Below are 18,403 nucleotides of genomic sequence, written 5' to 3' on the forward strand. Positions count from 1 at the left end.
ATGTTCAAAACAAATTCTCTCTCAAGCCTGTTTCCCATCATTCCCTACCAGCCCCTCTCACCACAACCCTCTACTCAAGGACCACTATTTACGTCATTTAGGAGTAATCTTTATTACTTTATTTCCTTTGCTCCCAATATTCAATCCAGCTGCAAGTCCTACTGATTCCATCTCCAAAAGAGGAAATATAGCAAATCCACCTACTTCTTTCTCTACTGCTACCACCCTACTCCAGGCCACCATCACCTCTTCCCTAAAGCACTGTTACCGTCTCCTAACTGGTCTCCCTGCTTCTATTCTTGCCACCCTCCATTCTGTTTTCACAGCAATAATTATCATCTTGAAATGTGAATCCTATTATAGATACACTTCCTTGTTGAAACTCTTCTCTAAGCTTTCCAATGTGTCTCGACAAAATCCAAACTCCTTATTCCGGCCTGTAAAAACCTCTGTGAGCCATTCCTGTGTCTCCACCCTCCAGAGTCACCCTCCTTTACTTGCTCACCAAGTCCCAGCCAGAGGAAGCTCCCCTGGCTCCTAGAACACATTAAGCTCTTTCTTATATTATGGATTTGCACATGACATTTGCTCTCCCTGGGAATGCTTTTACCATTCTCTTCCATTGGTTAGTTCCTTTTTTGTTTGTTTTAATCCTTCAGAGTTCAGTTTAACTGTTAACTCATTTAGAAAGGCTTTCCCTGATACTTTACTCAAAGAAGGTTCGCCATACTCCCTCTAACATCCTCACTAATCACAATTTCTAATTCTTTCATTTGTTTTTATACAGTATTTATTTTTTTGTGTCTGGCTATCCCATAAATTGCAGGCTCCATAAACAAGGGGAAGAACTAGTCTTGTTCACTCCTATATTTCCCAGCACCTGGCATAGTACTTTATGTAAGTGTAAGGAATTTAGGTCTTCCAGGGTCATTTCTGATACTGTGACGCTCTAAGGTTTTCTTTACTACGAGCTTAAAGGGCTTCCACACAAGATTCCGTGTAAGCACCTCATAGGCACTGAATAAATCTGTATAATAAATGAATGACATTGCAAATGATACCTAAATTTTTGTCTCTATTCCTGACCTCGTCTGAACTTCAAACTTTCTAACTGCTTGCTACTATCTCCACATAGCTATCCAACAACAACTCAACCTAACAATGTACTAAATCCAGATTATTATCTCCACCACCAAACCTGTTCTTCTTCCTGTAGCATTCATTTCATTATTGCCCAATCTTTCTCCCACTCAGCTGCAAATTCTAGATCTTTAACAATCCCTTTCATCTTCCCTATTGAAATAATCCCAGTGGTTCTGATTCCCCCAAATGTATTCCTATTGTAATGCCCTGTTTAGGCTTCTCATTATCTTTCAAATACAGTATTAAAATAGGCTTCTATCTGGCCACCCAGCCCTTAAAATTCCCCTTTCCAATCCATCTTTTATGCAGCCACTCGAGTTACCTTTCCAAAACATAGAAATGTTTGTATTATTCCCCTTACTCAAAGTTCAGTGCCTCAGTAGTCAAACACCTAAACATGGCATTTTAAATATTCTACATGTCTTCAAACACCAGCATCCACTCTATTCCTTAATAAACTATTTACTCCAGGCCACACTAAATTCGCTATTAAATGAACACACTAACCTTTGTCAGTGCTCAAGGTCTTTGCTTGGGCTAGTTCTTCAATCAGTGGTAAACACCCCCAATCTAGATCTGATCTTGTGAAATCCTTCCCCGCCTTTAAAATTCAACTCAAATGCCACCTCATCCATTAAGACTCTCTGATCCTTTCCCTCCAGTCAGAACAAATCTGTCCTTACCTCGGTGTTTTCACAAAACAGTTTAACCCCTCTTTTAGCAATTATTTCATTTTCCTTTGGGTGTTAGTTGTCTACATGGAAATTTTTCTCATTGGTTAGGTTTGAGTTTATTCACCCTTCTTCCATTAACCTAGGACGATGCTGTGTACAAAGTAAACACTCAGGAAATATTTGCTGAATAAACAGGTAAGCTCTTTAATTTACAGAGAAAAGAGAAAAAGCCAAAAGCTAGAGATTTATATAACTTGCCAAAAATTAGGCATCTGCTTCGATGTAGAACTTTAAAAACTAGAACCTAAATCTTCTGCTAGTTTAGTTGACTGTCCACACGAAGATAACACAAAGTGGAATTTCTTCCTTAACAACAAAATGTCCCTGACTTTATTTCAACATGTTTTTTTAGTCTCTTTGAAAATATGCTGCATTGACCTTTTGCCAAAGTGAGGAAGAAGTGCAAATTCTTAGGTCCCACGTTCATAGTATTTAACCTCCAAATAGTGCCTAAATGCATTTCAGAGTCTCATGAGCAAGTGACACAAACTTTAATAAACTAATTTTATCGGTTGTTTGAAGAAACTACAGAGGATAACTTCAACCTGCGAAACGCATACAGGCTGCACACACAGCCCACACCCCTGCCCTGCCTTGAAATGACAGGCGAAGCAGAAACCCGCAGTCCGGCCGCTCTAAGTCGGCAGCCTTCCTTCTCCCAGACCCAGAAGGTAAGAGGCGGCAGCTCGGGGATGAGATGTCCAGGGCAGAGTCCCTGTGGCATCACATTTCCCCAGCGCGCCGGCCTTCGTGTCGGGCCCAAGGTCCGCGGGCAGGCCCCGGCGGCCAGGGCAGTCCGGGAGCCCCCGCCCACGGGACTCGCTGACTCCGGCTTTCTCAGGACGGTCTTGTTCCCACGCTCCGGCCCCCAAAACCAAGCAAAGGAGCCGAAACATCGGCCCCAAAACCCCGCGAGGGGAAGGGCCCAAGCCGTGGGGCTTCAGACCGGCCGCTCCCGGGCCCGCCAGGTCCCGCAGGGGTGCCTAAGGGGGGCGGCTTCCCTGTCCTCCCCGAGGGCGCCCTGGGCCCGAGCCCCCCGAGGAGTTGGTATTGGTTCCCTCTTTTTCGGGGACCACCTAGCCCAGCCAGTGTGGTCCGGCCCGCCCTGGAGCTCACCTCACGTCCCCTGCAGCCGCCCGTGGGTCAATCGGTCCCGAATTCCGTCCACACACAGCGTCTTCCGGCTCCTGCCGGAAGCAGCTCGAGCGCGGGACAGGAAGTTTGGCCGCCCCCCACGCACACACCCACTCTCCTGCCTCCAGGCTGAGTCGGGGCCGGCGTGTGCAAGACTCGGCACGAGGGGCCACCGGGCAACGTGGTTTGCGGCGCAGGGCTCCGCGCCCGGACCGAAGGCGCCGTGGTCTCCCACCTCCCACTCATCCTCTATTGGCCTTCGGGGCTCCGAGGTCTGCAAAGCCCGAAAAAACGGGGTCGGTTCATTCTAGCCGTGACGTCACTGCTTCCCCGCAGCGGCGGATGGGGTCGTTGTACCTGTCAGTTGAGATCTGAACTAGCTGCAATGGAGGCGAGCGAGAACGATCACTGCTGAGACTTGGATCAGAGTTCTCAGTGAGGAGGCTCGCGAAGCTTCACTTCCCCGGGAAGGGAACTTGCAGAACCTAGTTCTGCACTGTATACCGAGCAGGGTGAGAATTGAGACTCGAGTGTAGATAGAACTTTTGGAATATGAATTCCCTAGCGTCTGGGTTCCACATATTTGGATGTAAAGAGCTCTCAGGTGTCCTGACCGGGGGCTAGACCACTTGCGTTCCAGGCTGGATGCCACCACTTGTTAGAGCTTTATGAGTTTGACTGACTTCTTGAAATTACTAATTTTTTGATAGTGCTGCTTGCCGGACCATGAAGAACTCAACAGTGGGAATTAAAGGAGTTCTCTAAGAAAGGCACTTAAAATTACAGGAAAGCCTTGAAGACATGGGTGAGAGAGTAGTAGTTTGAATATACAAATAAACTATGGTGATTTGCAAAACAAAGGAGAAACACAGTTCAGGGGAAGGTTGTTCCTCTTTATTCAAAGTGCGTTTATCCCAAGGGGATATTTACTTGGAGGTAAAGGTCCCAAGCTCAAGTAAGAAAGAGGTCGAAAACAGAGATGTAGATTTGGGAGTTATCATCATACAGAGATTAAATGGCCCAGGAAAATTATATAAAACAAGAAAGAAGGCCACTAAAGACAACTGGAATGACTGATTACTAACACAATTTTAATCTACTTTCTATAAATGTTGCCAACAAAAGTATATTGCAGGAGGGGGGTGGAGGGTGGAGGGTGTCAATGGGGCCGGGGAAAGGGGGATATCTGTAATACTTTTAGCAATAAGATAGTGTTTTTAAAAAAGTATATGCAGTGTATAAACAGGTGACCATAAACCAGCAGGACACTCAGAGAAAACTACCCTCAATTTTACTGTGTTTTTTTTCTTTTTTATTGAATTTATTGGGGTGACACTGGTTAACAAAATTTACAGGTTTCAGGTGCATAGTTCCACAACACATCACCTGTAACACTGTACTGCGCATTCACCACTCCAAGTCAGGTCTCCTTCCATCACCATTTATCCCCCCTATACTCTCCCCCACCTCCCCCGACCCCGGCAAACTCTAATTTAGAGTTACATTTGTAGGTCTTGAACATTCATGTTTACAATCATTTGTTAATTTGCCCATTCAGTGCTAACATTTTCTGAAGCTCTCTTTGTTTCAATCCTTTTAAAAATATATATATATATATTTTAGAAACTCACTACAGACTGATTCATTTACCTGTCAGCATAACTATTATTGTTCGTCTCACATTCAGTTCTTATAAGTATATCTCTAGTGACACATGATCTCGCTCATCTAGGGGAAATGATGAACAACATAGACTGATGAACAAGAACAGAACCAGAAACAAGGAGGCATCGATCGGACTATCGGGCCTCAGAGGGAGGATAGGGGAGGTTGGGGGGAGGGGGGAGAGATCAACCAAAGGACTTGTGTGCATGATATGAGCCTATCCAACGGTTAAGTTCAACAGGGGGTTGGGGCATCCGTGGGGAGGGGTGTGGGATGGGAATGGGGGGATGAGGACAAATATGTGACACCTTAATCAATAAAGAAATTTAAAAATATACATATATATATATATTTTTTAAAAATATATATTTTATTGATTTTCCACAGAGAGGAAGGGAGAGGGATAGAGAGCCAGAAACATCGATGAGAGAGAAACATCGATAAGCCGCCTCCCGCACACTCCCCACTGGGTATGTGCCCGCAACCACAGTACATGCCCCTGACCGGAATCGAATCTGGGACTCCTGAGTCCACAGGCCAATGCTCTATCCACTGAGCCAAACCGGTTAGGGCTTAAAAATATATTTTTATTGATTTTTAGAGAGAGAGGAAAGAGAGGAAGAGACAGAAACATCAATGGTGAGAGAGAATCATGGATTGGCTGCCTCCTACACACCCCCTATTTGGAATGATGCCTGCAAACCAGGCATGTGCCCTAATCAGGAATCAAACCAGTGACCTCTTGGGTCTGGGGTTGATGCTCAACCACTGAGCCACACCAGCCAGACTGTCTCAATCTTTTTAATCACCAAAAACTCCAAGTGATGTTTATCTATTTGCCCTGGAAATCTTGACAACTATTTGACAGTATGTGCCTGCTAACCTAAAATAAACATATGCTCTTATCAATAAATATTTGAGTTATTAGACTATACAGTAAATTTGGCATAACACAAATAGATCATCTTCTGTAGCAAATGCAGTCTCTCCATCAACCTAATGAACCTCTACTTATCTTCTCATACTAGTCCCAACACAGAGCTCTGAATTCCCCAAACTCCAGACAAACACCCTGCCATTAAGTCCCTTTTTTATGTACAATATAGAAAGGCCATCTCAATTTTCTTCTTATGCCAAGTTTCAGTTCAAGAATTATGTAAAACATTTCCAGTTCTACAAATATATACTAAATGCCTTCTCAACTATTACATTTTCAATAAAAGTTATTAATTTTAAAAAGCTGTTTTGTATGATCCATTAATAGTTGTATCAAATCTCCAGTGGTTTCAGTATATCTGATAAAAATATCATATGTAATAGTTTTAGGAAAAGAAAGAAAAATAGATCATTTTGACTTCAATCTATTGTTGTAAATAATACTTTGGATGTAGAGTACATATATAATATGGAAGATATAGAAAGAATTATTTTGCAACTAAGAAAATAATCACCTATTATTACATTTAAACCAAAAGCTATCTGCACTCTAAGGTTTTTGTTTCTTTTAATGTGTCATGAAAGTCTTTGTGCAAAATGGAAAGAAATCTGTATTTCCTTGATGAAGGTGTTTATAGAGACTGCAAAGAGGTTTCTTCTGAAATGCAAACTATTTGCTTTCCAATATTACCTCCTGTCATCATGGACTGGAATGCAGCTAGAAAGAAAAAACAAAACGAAGTTATTTCACAACATAAATGTCACTATCATACATATCTATTGGTAGGTCAAACACAATTAATTAAAAAAATTACTTCAATGATTTTAATATTAAGTATAGAAGAAAACTGTCATGAAAAGAAACATCACATATACACTGGCAAAGTTACAGAGTAAACTAACCCAATTAGCATCTAAAAAACTGTTTTTACCCGCCAGGCTGGCGTGGTTCAGTGGTTGAGTGTAGACTTATGAATCAGGAGGTCACGGCTCAGTTCCTGGTCAGGGCACATGCCTGGGTTTCGAGCTCCATCCCCAATGTGGGGCGTGCAGGAGGCAGCCAGTCAATGGATACTCTCTCATCATTGATGTTTCTATCTCTCCCTCTCCCTTTCTCTCTGAAATCAATGAAAATATATTTTTAAAAAAATTTTACCCAAACTAGAAATGTTTAATTGGTTGTCTATATCGACACTCATGGCTTACAGTCTGAAAACTAGAGGCAAATAAGTTTGAAAGTAAAATATCAGCAAAACAAATCCATTCCACTTTAAACAATAAAATAAAACTTAAAAAAAAAACAAGAAAAAATAAATCTATTCCTATATAATAAAAGGCAAATCAACCAAACGGCGGAATGACCGGTCGCTATAACGCGCACTGACCACCAAGGGGCAGACACTCAACGCAGGAGCTGCCCCCTTGTGGTCAGTACACTCCCACAGGGGAGCGCCGCTCAGCCAGAAGCCGGGCTTACGGCTGGTGAGCACAGCGGTGGTGGCAGGAGCCTCTCCCGCCTCCGCAGCCACGCTAAGGAATGTCTGACTGACGGCAGGGAGCAAGCCTAAGCCATCAGTTGGACATCCCCCGAGGGCTCCTGGACTGCAAGAGGGTGCAGGCCGGGCTGAGGGACCCCCCCCCCAAGTGCACGAATTTTGTGCACCGGGGCTCTAGTTTTTATATAACAGTTAAAATATCAGAAATCTAATCATAAAGTTTTACTAAGTGAAATACGCATTATGCCAGAAAAATAAGTGAAATTATATTTCTGTTTGGTAAACTTAGTAACCAAATACATTAAATTTTTTTCTGAGAAAGAAAAAAAATTGATTAATCCCTTTTATTTTTTAAAAATATGTTTTTATTGATTTCCCTACTGGGATTTGAGCCCACAACCTGTGATCTTCCTGTTCATAGGTCAACACTCAACCACTGAGCCACACTGGCCGAGCTAATCCTTTTTATTTAAAACAAACAAAAGAGCCAGCAGTGGGTTGAGCATTGACCTATGAACGAGGAGGTCATAGTTCGATTCTGGTCAGGGCATATGCCCGGGTTGTGGGCTCAATCCCCAGTGCAGGAGGTAGCTGATCAATGATTCTCTCTCATCATTGATGTTTTCATCTCTTTCCCTCTCCCTTCCTCTCTGAAATCAATAAAAATATATTTTAAAAGAAAAATACCCCAGAGAAGTAGAAGCAAAAGAAAAAAGGTATTATTTGTGCTGAGCAAATATCCTATATAATAAAGAGGCAATATGCAAATTGACCCACACGCCCTCACACAAGATGGCCGCCCCCATGTGGTCAAAGATGGCTGCCACAAGATGGCTGGCAGGGGAGGGTAGTTGTGGGCGATCAGGCCAGCAGAGGAGGGCAGTTAGGGGCGATCAGGCCAGCAGGGTAGGGCAGTTGGGGGCAACCAGGCCTGCAGGGGAGGTTAGGGGCGACCGGGCCAGCAGGGGAGGGCAGTTGGGGGCGACCGAGCCATCAGGGGAGGTCAATTGGGGGCAATCAGGCTGGCAGGGGAGCAGTTAGGCGTCGATCAGGCTGGCAGGGGAGCAGTTAGGGGGTGATCAGGCTGGCAGGCAGGTGAGCGGTTGGGAGCCAGCACTCCTGCATTGTGAGAGGGATGTCCACAGGGATAGGGCCTAAACCGGCAGTCGGACATTCCTCGTGGGGTCCCAGATTGGAGAAGGTGCAGGCTGGGCTGAGGGACCCCCCCCCCCAAGTGCACGAATTTCATGCACCGGGCCTCTAGTATATAATAAATCTACATTCATCTTACCTCCCATGTTTTCTAATCCATTTGTCATAGTTTCTTTAATCTGTAAATCAAAATAGCTATACTTAGTATTCTTTAGACTTCAATGTTTCTACTTAATAGTTTTCATGTTTGCAAAAGACAGCAATACTATTTAGCACTTTCTATCTAAAAATAGATATTCTTAATCTCATGTAGGTAACCCAAAAAGATTTCCTATCAATTAATTTTTTTAAATAAAATTCTATTTTCCCACTGTCTAATCTTCCACTGGTAACAGCACAAGCTATATACCCTCTTTTCCAAAAGTACATAAGCAAACACACATAAACTTTGCCTATCATTTGCAGGTTTTAAGAACATGCTAGGTCAGGGTCTCTGGACCCCAGATTAATAACTTCTGATTTTAAAGCAAAAACGAGATATATCAGAATGTCCTGGGAGGGCAGGAGAGAAATATGGTAGTGGAGAGGTGGGGGTACTAGGAGGTGCTTATAAGATTTTTGAGAAAGCACAGCTTCTAACACATGGTAGCATTCCATATTAATATTTGTTAAATTAATGAATATTAAAATTTAGGAAGGAAAATCTATTGATCTTACAATATAATCTAAGAAAAGTGTAAGGTTAATAAAATTTCAGGTGAAGGGTATAATAAGAGAGGGCTTCTCAACTAGGAGGTTATATCACCCGGGAGTACACTTCCCTTTTGTAGGAATTTTATTATGAAACTAGTACATTGCTATAATAAATTCAAAAGCATGTCAAATAGCAGTAAGAATGCCATTGATAAAGAATAGAAGCAAGTTCTACCTTTAGCTTTCCTTCTTTAAACCATTGACTCAGCTGTAGAATACCAGACTCAAATTTGTCCTTATAATTTAACACCAGAAATCTTTCTCTGTATTGGGGAAGAAAAGAATAATGATCAGAGCCCAGTAGGGGAATAAAAGAGTCCAAAATAAAATCATTCCAGAACTCTATTATCTGTTAATCATTCAATCATTAGGACTTAATCACAGAATCTGGCCAGATATAGGTTTAAGTGTAGAGACAGGGATAAGTGCAGTGGAGGTCTATTGTTTTGGCTGCCCAGCATTTACGACCCAGTTTGGTAATAGCTCTATGATATTACTTAGTGGGTAACATCCTTTCCCCACCCTCTGTGACCAAAGCCAGGCCAGTGTAAGCCATAGAGTATCAGCTTTGGGACCTGATAAAACTTCGAGGAGAAAGCTGTTCTCTTTCTCCTTGGATTGCTAACCTGGTAAAATGTAAGACTAGAGATAAGAGCCATCCTCTTGCTGCTGCAAGAGGAGAGCCTGGGAGGGAGCACAGCCCAGAGGTGGAGAAAAACTGAGTCGTGATGCCACTATACAAACGCTTTATCCAGCCAGATCTCAGCCAGTACTGTACTAATATTGCACTTCTCAATACATGAGCCAATAAATTTCCTTTGTACTTAAGCCAATGTGATTGAGGTTCTGTTACTTGCAAAAGATTTATAGAACAGATGCAATTTTTTAAAAGTTTTCTGCCAAAGAGCTAGTTAACCAAACCCTAAAAACTGAATCAGCTTAAAATACATATTTGCAAGTTTTATTTAATAAGAAAAAATTATACATGGAGAAAAAGACATTTCATATACACCTATGATCTTTAAACCCCTTGAATTTGATAAAAACAGGAAGAGGTAGAACACACCTTGCAATGTTTCTTTCTTTCTGGATTGCCTCTACAGCAGGAGGTAGTGGAGGAGGATAAGGCACATCTTTGTTGTACTGAGAAATTTGACCACACAGGATGATGTGACTGTTCTTATTCATCTGTTCAGATAAAATAGGTGATTATATCCTAAGACAGTGGACGGCAAACTCATTAGTCAACAGAGCCAAATATCAACAGTACAACGATTGAAATTTCTTTTGAGAGCCCAGTTTTTTAAACTTCTTCTAATGCCACTTCTTCAAAATAGACTTGCCCAGGCCGTGGTATTTTGTGGAAGAGTCACATTCAAGGGGCCAAAGAGCCGCATGTGGCTCGCGAGCCGCGGTTTGCCGACCACTGCCTTAGATATATGCCTTTCCCATATATGACTTTATGGCTGTCTTAAAGAAAGCCTTTGACCATTGAATTTAATCCTTTAGTGCCAATTAATAAATTTCATTTTAAAGATTTACCCAGTATATGTACTTAAGAGTTTTAATTGACTAGAAAATAAGTCCACTCCCAAGGAATTAGAGGTAAATGAGAATTTGGAAATCAGCAAAAGAATTACATTAATTGTTGCTGTTGTTGTTGCTACTTTTAGTAGTAGTAGTAGTAGTAGTAGCAGAATATTTCTTTGTATTTAAATAATTTAACCTCAATTGCAAATAATTTTACCTATAGTAAAGGACAATGCAGTGTTAATAGCTGATGTTCATATTTTATAACATTGTCAATAAAAATAGGTAAATACCTACAATCTATGAAAACCTATTCCCTACCCAAAGTCAGGGGCCATGGCTGAGTTGGTTCGTGGTGAGTTAAGAGTCAGAACTTCACCATTTGAACAATACAACTGTATTTTTCACAAAAATTAATTACAGGTGAAAATATAATAATGCTAGCAAAGAACTGAAACTGATGTTCATAGTGCAAATCTGTAAGTAAATGGAAGTAGATATATCAGCAAGCTCTTCTGTATCACTTAATTACAGTACTGATCATCAATAGTTTCTTTTTCTCAATAAGCCCTACAATTTTATAAAGTTTTTTTCTATCTCTTAATATCAGGTAAAAATATATCACATCAAATAAAATATAGCATTCAAATTTATAAGAAACAAATCAGCAAACTACCTGACTTATCACTGTATTACTTATGTCACCGCCAACATTGTCAAAGTAAACATCCACACCAGCTGGGCATAGTTTCCGGAGCTGTTCTGCTACATTGTCTTTTTTATAATTAATTGCAGCATCAAAGCCCAGTTCTGAAGTCAAAAGGAGGCACTTCTCCTGTGTTCCACAAATTCCCACCACTCGGGAACAGCCCATCAAGTGACCAATCTAGGGGGGAAATTTTTGAAAATTAAACAACTTTCTATGTCACGTTTACATTTTAGAATGTGAAAGCGTATAAGATATTACAAGTATATGAGAGTGTTCACCACAACTTAGGTTAGATTACAGGGCTTTCAGCTAAAAGTAATTTGAAATCAAAAGAAGAGAAAACAAATATAATGTCATTCTTAAAAACATTAAGATTGAATAAAATTAGACTTAGTTTGAATGTTAAAATTTCAGAATTTAAAGCTAATTTCATAAAAAGAATAGTCAGACCCCAAACATCACTAACTTGCAATTTAATATTTTTCAGTGGGATGGATCTTGAGTGTATAGTATTATGCTAAGTGAGATAAGGCAGATAGAGAAGTGAAGAATGTGTTTTCACTCATGTGGGATATATCCCACTCATGTGGGACATAAAGCAAAAAGCAACAAATGAACAAACAAAAAATTCATAGACACAGACAACAGAATGGTGGTTACTAGAAGAAAAGAAGGTAAGGGGAGGGCAAGGAGGGTAAAGGAGGTCAAATATATGGTGACAGAAGGAGCAGGTGGTGAGCACACAATAGAGTACACAGATGTCATATAATAAAGTTGTACACCTGAAATTTATATAATGTTATTAAACAATGTCACTCCAATAAATTAAAAATTTTTTAAAGTTTTAAAATACTTTTCAGGCCTGTGAGTAAAATCACTACTAAGATAAAATATTTTATTTCAGAGGTTTCATACTATAAAGGCTACTATTCATAAAAACAATGCATTTTATAAAATTCTATCATAATATTTACTGTATTTGAAGACTTTTTTTTTTTTTACAATATTAGTTTTTGTGGGGTTTTTTTGTTAATCCTCACCCAAGGATATTTTTCCCATTGATTTTAGAGAGAGAGAAAGGGAGAGGGAGAGATGGAGACAGAAACATCAATGTACGAGAGATACATCGATTGGTTACCTCCTGCACTGGCCAGGGATTGAGTCTGCAACTGAGGTATATGCCCTTAACTGGAATAGAACCCACAAACCTTCAGTCCGCAGGCTGACATTCTAACCACTGAGGCAAACTGGCTAGAGCGAGTTTGTTTTTTATTTTTAGTTCATGAATTCCAAATAGGTACTCTGATTTTCTTCCTTGGATCATTCTAGCATTTCCCATGTCTATTTTTGGTTAACAGAGAACAAGATACAAAAACTACAACATTTTTCTTTTTTTCTTTTTTTTTTTTTTTTTAATGAATCTTTATTGTTCAGATTACAATTGTTTCTCCTTTTTCCCCACATATCTCCCCACCACCCAGTTCCCACCCCCCCTCTGCCCTTACCTCCCCCCCCCCCGCTGTCCTTATCCATAGGTGTATGATTTTTGTCCAGAACATTTTTCATATTATTATAAAGACAGTCTAAGCAGGTAATAACATCATTTCTAGCAGAAATGTGCAAAACAATCATAAATTTGTTCAATTTTATATTTTAAATTATATTTATGTACCTAGAGATTAAATTATGACATTTTTAGAAAATCAAATAATTCTCAGAAATTATTACCTGCCCAGCCAAGGATCCACAAGCACCAGCAGCCCCACTAACAACCATTGTCTGATTAGATCCAGGAGTTATATGACCTTTTTCCTGTATCCCAATCAAGGAAGTTAAACCAGGCATACCAATAGCTCCAAGAAAATATGAAAGATGTCCATTCACGAGTTGCGGGTCTACCTAAAATGAAATATATATCTTTTATTTGTATTTATTTATTTATTTAGTCTAAATATATATCTTTTAAAAAGAAAACTAGGAATTCCAGTTTTAAGATAACAAGGTAGAAACAACCTGTTATAGGCTGAATTGTGTCTTCCTGTGGACAAAAAAGGGTTCTACAGAAAGTAACCTCTCAGGGTGATCTGATCATAAATTCCTAACAGGGCAGGTCTTGGTGGGTAGTCACTCCCCAGGCATATAACTTCTTCAGTGAAAGGTTTATTTCTGCCTTAAGCAAGCCGTCCATTATTCTTGTCTATCTTAGGTTACCATTCTTGTTAACTAACCTGTAATCCAATTGCTGCCTTGCTTTCTCCCTCATTCATGTAATCTTCCTTATGTTCTCTTCTTAATTTCAAAATGTATAAAAGAAAATGTAAAACTTATTCTCCAGAATGTCTGAGATTTTGCTTCCCAGCAATTGTCATCAGTTTGGCTCAAATAAAGTTTTTAAAATATATTTTTATTGATTGTAGAGAGGAAGGGAGAGGAAGAGAGAGAGACATCAACGATGAGAGAGAATCCTGATCAGCTGCCTCCTGCACACCCCACACTGGAGATCTGCAATCTGGGCATATGCCCTGACCAGGAATCAAATCTTGACTTCCTGGTTCATAGGTCGATGCTCAACCACTGAGCCACATGGCTGGGAGTAGAAAATTTTTTATAAGAATTTATTTGAGCCTGGTTGGTGTGGCTCAGTGATTGAGCATCGACCTATGAACCAGGAGGTCATGGTTCGATTCCCGGTCAAGGCACATGCCTGGGTCGCAGGCTCGATCCCTAGTGTGGGGCGTGCAACTGATCAATGATTCTCTCTCATCATTGATGTTTCTCTCTCTCTCTCTCTTTCTCCCTTCCTCTCTAAATCAATAAAAATATATATTTTAAAAAATTTTTCTACTGGTTTGGACATTTCTTACATCGACACTCCTAAAATTCATATGTTGAATACCTAACCCTTAATGTGACTATACACGGGTGACAAAGGTAGGTTTACAGTTGTGAGTATGCGAAACACAGAGTTTATTCTTGTATTATTATTTTTTAATTATTGTACTATTTTCCATACTCATAACTATAAACCTACTCTTGCCTCACCCTGTACATGAAGCTGCCAGTTTTTGCAGGTCAAAACAGAAAAACATTGGTAATTTCACATGGTTCAACGTAACAGAAACCAAACTCAAGATTTCTGACACAGGATGGAATTTCAAGCCCAAACCAAAGGAATTTCTTAAATGTCAATTTCTCAGGAAACTTTAAAGCATACGACTACAAGGGGCCTCTGGTTCTTAGTATAAAATATTTTTTGATGCTTAAGTATTCAGGTTTTATTTTATATCTGTAAAATTTGAGAAATAAATTAAATATGGAAAACACCACCACTCACTGGTAATCTAAGAACTGTCATATATAGTTACAGCCAATAGTGGAAAAGGAACAAAGGCTTTCCACATTTTTGCAGAGATCTAAAAGAAAATGGATGCTCCCCACCTCCACACCCCCATATCAAACAACTGAAGACCAAAGGTACAAAATAAGAATTACAGTGGAGAAAAATACTTTTATATTATACATCACCTTTTCTAGGCTATTTCCATCCAGAATAACCTTGGTTTGCCAGGGCCAGTAGAAAGAAGTCACAAAATCGCCTTTAGTAAAATTTGTGTGTTTGCTTTCTTCTATAATCCCTATACCTCCTCCGTCAACCACTTGAGACAACTGCCAAGGTGCTAAATAATCAGACCCAGAGTCTTCATTCATTTTACAGCGCTAAAAAAGAAAACACTGATTAGCATAATTCTGTCTAATAATACTGAGCCAGTTTACTAATTTATCTAGTGACTAAAGGAAAGGTATATAATAAGTAATGTTAAGTAAAGCGTTAATCAAACAAATAAAATTTATCTTAATTTCTATCTTCCTTTCAGTTTTTTATTCTGAAAAAAAAATTGTATCCTCTAACAAGTAAAGAAGTGCAATTAAAAAGAAATTTAAGTATATTCTAAAGTGATAATAGAAATTTAAGTATATTCTAAAGTGATAATAGTTCCACAATTTTGTGAATAGACTAAAAACCATGAATTGTACGTTTAAATGTGTGAATTGTATGATACCTATATTATATTTCAATAAAGCTGTTAAAAATTTTAAACAATTACTTGAATACATTTAAGTAACATTACAGACATTATACTAACAAAATCAATACAAACTACTGTGCCAGTGGTTTCAATGGATTTTGGCAAATTAAGTATACTTACATGTTGATGACAATATTATGAAACTGTCTACTTTTTATAGAAAACAAATTAGTAACATATAGACCATAATGGTACTCATTTCTTTTGGCCTAGCAATTTCACTTTCCCAATGAAAATAACACATACAAAAATGAAACTATTTTTTATTTTTGTTGATTTCAGAGAGGGAGGGAGAGAGAAAGAGAGGGAGGGAGAAATAGAAACATCAATGATTATAGTGAATTATTGATCTGCTGCTTCCTGCATGCCCCCTATGGGGGATCAAGCTCACAACCCCGGCATGTGCCCTGACTGGGAATTGAACTGTTACCTCCAAGTTCATAGGTCAACACTCAACCACTGAGCCACACCGGCAGTGCAAAACTATTTTTATACAGTTGTTTATCACCATCCCTTCTGAACTCCTCTTCCTAATTTCTAATACTTCCTATTCCCAAAACAATTTTAAGCTTTCCCCAACTGTTCAATTTTCCACAATAAAACAATGATAGGGAAAACTTCAGATCAAGCACTACATCATACCCCTAACCTCAGGTGGATGTTCTCTTTATTCAGCAAAGAAAAAATGCCACAGTGACACCACACCCTCCCATGAGACTATGCTAAAGACATCCTGGACATTAGGGAAGGCTCTCTTCTTCTCTGTGGCTCACTCTTGCCTCTCTCATGAAGCCAAGAACTGGAGGCCTACAGTGTGGTCCAGGAGATGGAAAAGATGGAAACTGCTTGATCAAGGGTGGTCTAGTTCAGTTAGAAAAGACCAAATAGGAACTGAAGCAGAAGCTTCTATAGGTACATGCTACCCTTCTGCTTCTGTGTCCCGCCCATGTATTTTTGGAAAGCAAGTGCAGCAGCCGTTGGATATTGGCCAGACCAAGGACCTGACTCAAGGCTAGAGAAAAACAGAACCACCAATGTAATGATATTTCCACTAGTTTTTCATATGAAGATATGTATATAAAGTCACTTAAATATGAAATCAAATAGTATATACACATTAAATATAACCATGTAAAATGCTGTACACACATGGTGATTAAAATTAGTTGTGATTTTGGAATGATATAAAATTGCAATGATTTAATGTTCATTAGATTCCTTTTCTGTTTTCACTTAAAGTTGTTTTATGTTCTTTTTTTTATAGAACAATGTCTAGTGAAGGCAAGTGATTATTATAATTCCCAAGTGGAGTGGCAAACCGTACCATGCAGGGCCACCTGGGGAAAAAAAAATTGAGTTCCATCCTTCCTCCCTTCCTTTAATTAATACTTAATAAGCACCATGCTAGTCCCTGGAGATGGAGTGATAAATAAGATCTTATAAACTGGATAAATTTGAGAGAGTTTCCAATCCTAATTTACTATCTTCAAGCTTTACTTACTCCTGGGAAGTAGTCTGGACATTTGGAAGAAACTGACTAGCCACATGTGTTACTATTATGAAAATCTTCCTCCTATAACATTCCTTAATAACACTAGTAAATAAAAACAAAGGCAATCTGTAATTCACAAGTATCAAAATATAATTGCTCAAATATTCATTAACCATGAGGATTGCTTAATAAAATTCAGATGCAGCATTAAAAAATATAAAAGTAAAATTAATTTTCACCAAGTCACAAAACCCTGATTCTTACCATGTAAGGATCCACAGAAAGATAGAGAGTTCTGACTTGTACTTGTCCTTCATTGATATGATCTGGTAAACTTACTTCTTCTACTCGGAAATTTTCTGCCACTGGATTACCATTTTTTCCTAAAATATTAGGTAAAAATATAAAATAACTCATTTTTCTATATAATTATTTACTAGTCTTTAAAAGGTCACTCTAGGGTCCAGAGCACTGTCTTTTAACTTGGGCATGAATAAATCTATATTATTTTGTAATTTCTCTGTAACTCAATATAAATTCTTCAAGTAGTTTTACTTGCTCTTCATTTTCTCCAAGAAGATCCTTTGGTATATTGCTGTCAACTTTAAGATTTCTTTTTTGAGATGACTACAGGTAAATCACCTCATTTGTTTTAAAATTTAGGAAGATTTCAAAAATGAAAAATCATAGACAGCTTTTTTAAATACTAGAGGCCCGGTGCATGACATTCGTGCACTAGTGGGGAGGGGTGTCCCTCAGCCCGGCCTGCGCCCTCTCACAGGGTCCTTAGCACTGCTGCTGAGGCGGGAGAAGGCTCCTGCCACCACCAATGCGCTCACCAGCTGCGAGCCCAGCTTCTGGCTCCCACAGGGGAAGCGCACTGACCACCAAGGGGCAGTGCCTGCATTGAGTGTCTGCCCCCTAGTGGTCAGTGCACATCATAGCAACTGGTCGTTCTGAGGTTTGGTTGATTTGCATATTAGCCTTTTATTATATAGGATTATGAAAAGACAACAAAACCAAGGCAGCATGAGCCCAAACCTCACAGGTTACTTCCATACCTGCTTCTATGACTCAGGTTACAGATCAGCACAGACATAAGTCAGTGCTGTTCACATAAAAAGAAAAGCAAATTTTAAGAACCAATGATACATACTATAAATAAAATACAAAAGCCACATAGTTGTAATATAATCTCTTAAATATAGTAATTCTAAAATACCTTATTTTTTCAACAAATGGCCTTGATATCACTTGAAAAACTGAATAGTACATTGTTTAAAGAATTTATTCTAATATCTCTGCTACTATTATTATCTTCCAACCTCAATTTACCACATTGACATCATATGGATACTTTTGTTCCTCCATTTGCATTAATAATTATCAAAGACCACAGCTTTTCATTCATCACAGATAAATACGTACCAGGTCGGGAATTCAATACCACTCTTTGTACAATCATCACCTTGTTTGCACAGGGATCTTACGAGATTTCTGTATAAAGTAATTCCTATTGATAGAAAACATTTTAAATCACAAGGGAAGTTTGAAAATATTAAACAATTTAA

The 18,403-nt window shown here is 39.2% G+C and overlaps 2 protein-coding genes across 4 annotated transcripts in view; both read right to left on the bottom strand.

Annotated features, from left to right (window-relative positions):
* The window catches only part of ZNF410 (zinc finger protein 410), a 39,081-nt gene extending 36,026 nt beyond the window's left edge, over nt 1-3,055 (bottom strand). For all 3 annotated transcript variants that reach the window (XM_054715928.1, XM_028141399.2, XM_008138848.3), the window contains exon 1: nt 2,994-3,055. The gene's annotated coding sequence lies outside the window, so the exon portion shown is untranslated. The remainder of the gene's footprint in view (nt 1-2,993) is intronic.
* Nucleotides 3,056-5,083: 2,028 nt separating this feature from the next.
* PTGR2 (prostaglandin reductase 2) lies at nt 5,084-18,340 on the bottom strand. Its single transcript, XM_028141414.2, has 9 exons — nt 18,261-18,340; nt 17,097-17,215; nt 14,778-14,969; nt 12,981-13,151; nt 11,220-11,429; nt 10,080-10,201; nt 9,189-9,276; nt 8,400-8,439; nt 5,084-6,330 (listed from the first exon to the last, which is right to left on the bottom strand). The coding sequence occupies exons 1-9, from the start codon at nt 18,295-18,297 to the stop codon at nt 6,245-6,247; spliced, it is 1,065 nt and encodes a 354-aa protein (XP_027997215.1). The 5' UTR covers nt 18,298-18,340; the 3' UTR covers nt 5,084-6,244.
* Nucleotides 18,341-18,403: the final 63 nt, after the last annotated feature.

Source organism: Eptesicus fuscus, chromosome 5, assembly GCF_027574615.1.
Source record: "Eptesicus fuscus isolate TK198812 chromosome 5, DD_ASM_mEF_20220401, whole genome shotgun sequence".
Lineage (NCBI taxonomy): Eukaryota > Metazoa > Chordata > Mammalia > Chiroptera > Vespertilionidae > Eptesicus > Eptesicus fuscus.

Coding starts and splice junctions, on each gene's coding strand:
- PTGR2 (XM_028141414.2), bottom strand. CDS start 18,297: ATGATTGTACAAAGAGTGGTATTGAATTCCCGACCTG. Junction 17,216..18,260: donor GGTATTGAATTCCCGACCTG/GTACGTATTTAT, acceptor CTAATATTTTAG/GAAAAAATGGTAATCCAGTG. Junction 10,202..11,219: donor GTAATACAGTGATAAGTCAG/GTAGTTTGCTGA, acceptor TTATCTGAACAG/ATGAATAAGAACAGTCACAT.